The sequence below is a fragment of the Capsicum annuum genome, chromosome 2, assembly GCF_002878395.1.
Source record: "Capsicum annuum cultivar UCD-10X-F1 chromosome 2, UCD10Xv1.1, whole genome shotgun sequence".
Taxonomy (NCBI): domain Eukaryota; kingdom Viridiplantae; phylum Streptophyta; class Magnoliopsida; order Solanales; family Solanaceae; genus Capsicum; species Capsicum annuum.
In genome coordinates, this window is record NC_061112.1 from 142,303,689 (window position 1) to 142,309,189 (window position 5,501).

The window sequence follows — 5,501 nt, forward strand, 5'->3', positions numbered from 1 at the left end:
CAAGTTAAAAGAGTGTGTTTATGTATTATGTCAATTTAAAGTTAAAAAGTACGTACGTTGTATAGGCAAATGGGGAACATCATTACCCGGGCACTGAGAACTTTTAAAAGTAAGATATGTTAGTTACTACAACAAATAAAGATATAGTGTAAGAAATATTGGACTCTGTGTATCACTTACACGCTCAAATTATTATGACTCTACCGCTACATCATGCTAAGAAATAATGGTCCACTTTTATAAGTAGATTCCCTTCATGCATGCCCAACAGAATCGAAAAAATGAGTTGATATACATATTAACATGTACAAACGGAAAGTCAACCTTACTAATAGCCCACAAGTGCATCTATATATTATTATTACCAAAAACAAAAAGAAACCACAGTACACAAAATACACAATAACGAAAATCACACAGAAAGAGTCGATTGGAAATTAATTAATTAAGCTGGATTTAACAGCTATTGTTGTTGCAGAAATGATGGGGAAGCAAACTGGAGGAGCTCTTTGTTACTTTCAAAAAATGGCATCTCGTTCTCTCTCAAAGTGACTAGTGCATCTATTCCATCTCCCTTTGGGTTATCCATCAAATAAAAGTAGTTGCTTACTGGATTTCTACGACTCGCTAGGGTCACCCTTACGGGCTTGCCCCATCCAAAATCAGTTGCATCGTATACCCCGAAATTGCAGAAGCTGCTACACAAATACAAGTCAGATTTGTGTTCTTCTATTACATCTGCACCAAATTTGATTTTTTCCATTGTATGGGTGGTTAGCACTTTCTTTGGATTATTCATATTAGCCTTCAAACTTTCTTGAAATTCAGTTTTCGCCTTGCGTAGTTGAGCGACGTAGTTAGGTACTTGTATCGCATCCTCCGTAGCTGCAAAGGAGGCGCTGATAGTGGAAAGATTACCGATGGTGTTTAGCTGGCTCAGTAATGGGCGCAAATTCATCGCATTGTATAGAATAGACGATCGGAACGTGCCCGATTCACTGGTCATCGCTTCTGCAGTCACTCCGCATTTATGAAGGAGTGCTGTTGCCACTTCAGCACGAGTTGGATTCTGCACGGGTGAGTTCGTTGCAACTGTATCCTTAAGTTTGCTCAAACTAGACGGCGGGATATGGTACATTCTCGTCACGAGTCGTTGTGCTTCATCCCGCGGCGGCTCCGTATCAGCTGGAGGGTCATTCATTGGTGGGAATAAGTCATCCGTACCAAACTTGAGGCCCGATATTGATTCTGTTGAAATGGCCCCACGAGCTGTATACGCCCAATCCGTTAAGAATTTAACTATACTATATCCGTCAGCAACCTTGTGTGAGATGCATATGCTGAGTGCTATTCCGCCACAACTGAAATGGTTCAATTGGGCCACTAGTAAACTCCCCCGGCCCTCGAATGAAGAAGTGGCCCAAGGCATGTTCTGAGGGAAAGCTAAATCAATAGCATCCTTATCGGGGTTGTTGAGAATTTCGGACATTGAACAGTTGATCCGGACATTTAGAAACTCGGCACCTGAGCCATTGCAATCAACAAAAGTGTCACCCTTGTTAAGTCTTCCAGCTAAGGGATAGTAAGTGGATAGAAGTTTTGAAAGTGAGTTTTCAAGATGTTGGGATGTGTGACTTGATTCATATAAGGAATTGTTAGCATTTGGAGGGGGCTTGGAATAAAATGCGACCAGGGGAGAATATGTAGGACTAACTAATTGATCAAAGAGAGAGAGGTTTAGACGTCTAAGTGAATGAGAAGTGGGAGAGGAGGGCTTGATGATCTTTCGGGATGTTGAAAGAATCCTTGATGCAACCATTTTTCAACTTAATTGGTGTTATTGTACTAATTTATTTGACAAATAGCCTTTGCACTTTACACATTGTTAAATAGACACACACTCTAAATAGGCACACACTTCCTGTGTGGAACGTGGTTTCAATTTTTTTACTCAAAACTATTCTTCAATTATTCGAAATGGAGTAAAAATACTCTTTGTTTGTTTATTGGCTCGAAAATACCTCTCAACCTAACGGAATGCTACCAGCCAGCCTGTGTGGATAAAAAACGTCATCTGATCTGTCCATATAAGTTGTCAGCGTGAATAATTGACCTACGTTAAAAAATCCAACCCGTCTGGTAAAACTAGATCTACCCCTCATTTGACATATATTCTTACAAAGATAATTATACTTGACTAATGGTTTGTAGCCGCAAGGGGTTTTTATCTCGATTTTGTCCGTTCAACTGAATTCATTATGGCTGAGTTCATTGTTAGGTTAGTAATTTTCTATTTTGTTGAGCTTTGAAGTTAGGGTTTACAATTTTTGATTCGAATGAAATATATAATCGTCTGTTACTTCTTACTGTTATTTGTTTATTTGAGTTATAATAAACATATTTGATGTGCTTTTGGCTCAGATTGATTCGAACTTGGGGATGAGTTAGGGTTTTTGTATTGTTTTGAAAATTTTGTCTTGCAAATTGTGGTCCAAATATATTGTTCTGTAGCTTGAGGCTTAACATGTCTAGAAAAAGTATTTTATTTGTTCAAAATTGAGTCTTGATTCTTCAAAATGGCAGGTTTGTCCAAAATTGAGTCTTGATTCTTTGCAAATGTCATGTACATAGTTTCTCTCTAATTTCAAGCTACCATTTGTGCCCAACTTTACCATTTACATATATTTCTCCAAATTCCAGCTCGTCTCCGCCTTAGATCTGGAAAGTGATAAGGTTGGTAAAAACTTGCCCATTCTTCCTCATAGTAGCTAACAGATCGAGCAAACCATTTTCTCCAACTAAGAAGCTGCGAAGAGACAATATCCAGGTAACAAAAACAGTATCCCCTTCTGAAGGAACCTTGAATAAAAATCGTTTGCTATACAGATTTTGGTTAAAGAAATTAATTATTATACTTATTTTTTGTGAGTTTTTTTTTTTAATGAATCTATATCAATGGTAAAGATGGTGATAAAAATTGTGTGTTAAGATACATAATGATTTTTGTGTATAATCATAAACTTTAAAGTATGACAAGCAACTGAATCAGCATATAAGGAACAATTATTGTAGGTGTAAATAGTATTAGATTTGGGAAATCTGATTTGTGTTGTTTAGTGTCCTTTTTTTATTTGTTTATTATTGTCTTGCTATTTAAGAGGTCTTTTTCCTCTATTTTTTATTTGTAAAAGTCATGTAACGCTTTTATGTTTTGCTTTGATTTTAGTATACATTTCCCTTACTTTATTGATGTGACGCCTGTCAGGATTTTTACCCTCCTATTTTTTATCAAAATTAAGTTATACTTTTCTTAAAAAAAAAAAAACAAGTAATATCAAATATAAAATTTTTTAATATTTGACAAACCTCTTATAATGACTTTATAAAAGTATCTTATTTTAATCCTCCTCGTTGTGATTGGACGTAATTTGTGGCTTAAAGGAATGGATAGTGTCGATTCTTGAGTTCTAATAAATTAAAGTTAAACCCGATCATGGACATACTTTGATCGAGATGGCCTCGAATTAGTGTCGTAATATTTTTAATAAGTCCAAAATATACTTTTTATTAAATTTACATATTTAGTTTGTTGTCATGGAATCTCGAATAAATTTTGAGGGTCTATTTGAAGTTTTGGGTTATTTTAGATTATTAATTAAATTAGTGGGTAACTAAAATAAATCTGCAAACTCATAAACTACCAGCATTAAGTTATTTAAAACAAATATAACTCCTCCATATCATAACAACACAGAAACAAAAGAGGGGTTCATTGAAGAATTAATTTGAGTTGTATGGACTCTAATAGAAATTGAAAAGGACCTGCACTTCAGGTAACCAATTCTCCAAAAATCTTGTTTGCATAATTGAGTATTAATAGAGTGAATAATTTTCTCACGGGGTACTATATTTTGGAGGAAAAACATTGAAACCTCTTGTTGTTTGGTGTGAATTGATGGATAATGGAGTAGTGGCAATCATTTAATTAACAATTATCAATTATTGGCTAATAATTAAGTTGTTTTGTCTTTACTAAGGGTAGAAAACAAGTTAGGAGGGAGTAGGTTGTTGCATAATATATTATTATGCAAAACTCTATTTATTAATTAAGCACGTTATTAGTTATCAATTCAGTTAGCTTATTGTATTTGAATATTCAAAGCTTTAACTTCCATCAGCCATTGTGTTCGTCTCTGTTAAGGCTAAGTGAAAACGAAGTTAAGCAATTGTGGAAAAGTTTTCATGGTTATTGTATTAGATTTTGTGAACTGTTAACAGGTATAGGGTGTTATTAGATTCGTACTCTTATGGGTTTATATATTTGAAAAGATTGTAATCATTTAGAAGCTTTACGAAAAGGAAAGTTTGTTAAATGATGATTGTGGCTTCTCTCGAGACAAATTGAGACTTTTCTTAGACTCTTTTTCAAAGTGCTTATTTGAATATTTTTTAGTTATGTATAATGAGAGTAATAGAAATTGGGGGTCTCGTATAGGTGATTGCGCCGAGCATTTATGCGGGTACCGGTATTGTTTGAGGGGATAAAATAAGTTAATTGTATGTTTAAATTGTTTTTCCCTATTTGCTAGTATGATGGATTGATTTGTTATGGTAAATAAATTATTGAGAAAACTAGCTAATGATGATACTCTCACTTGATAAGTTGAGTTGATTTTGAAATTGATGTCTTATCTGGCACTACTGAAAATTACCCCTATGGCAACGAACTTTTTGACGACGGTTAACAAAGCATTGCAATAGGTGGTCTATTGCAACGCTTTCAAGCGTTGCCAAAAATAATTGTTCTATTAGCTATAATTGTTGACACCTAATTTTTGCCCTCCACGACTAAATTTATTCCTGAGTTTCTTTGATTTTTAATAAAATTAAAATATTTATTTCATTCGAATAAAAAATTATTAAATATATTTGTACGTAATTTTGTCATTTTAGGTAGTGATTATAATTTATCGTATTCAATTATACGAGATTTTATAATTTTGTTACTTAAATATTTATTTTATAAAATATTAGATTTTAATCAAGGCTTAGAGATTCAAATGATTAAAGTTTTGATTTAAATATAATTTACTCTCAAAAAATAATTTATTCGGATAAATATGTGTTTGATTTTATAAAATCAAGAAGCTCGGGTTTATGAGAAGTATTAATTTGCATTGAATTTTAATTTGATTTAGTCAATCTATTAGATTTGGCCATAATTGAAATCAAATTGACCATAATTATAATGCAATCCGTCAATTGATTTCTAATTTGGTCAAAATTAAATAAATATTGCTAAATTTTAAATTTCAATTGGGGTTATATTTTAAATAACCCCAAAATTCTCAAAAACTCTCATAACTTCTACCTAATTCCACAAAAAAATAATTTCAAATTGTACTACATTGTACTATTTCCCCCCAACTTTGTCTTTTCCCAATTTTGAAATTTAAAAGGTGTACTACATTGTACAATTTTCCCCCACATTATCTTCCACC

The 5,501-nt window shown here is 33.3% G+C and overlaps 1 protein-coding gene across 1 annotated transcript; it reads right to left on the bottom strand.

Annotated features, from left to right (window-relative positions):
* Positions 1-334: 334 nt before the first annotated feature.
* Positions 335-1,861, bottom strand: LOC107861344 (acylsugar acyltransferase 3-like). The gene has a single exon (XM_016706685.2). It carries the CDS (start codon positions 1,817-1,819, stop codon positions 464-466), a length of 1,356 nt encoding a protein of 451 aa, XP_016562171.1. The 5' UTR covers positions 1,820-1,861; the 3' UTR covers positions 335-463.
* Between the last annotated feature and the right edge of the window lie 3,640 nt (positions 1,862-5,501).

Excerpts from the sequence above, each read along its gene's own strand:
- LOC107861344 (XM_016706685.2), bottom strand. The coding sequence starts at position 1,819 with ATGGTTGCATCAAGGATTCTTTCAACATCCCGAAAGATCATCAAGCCC.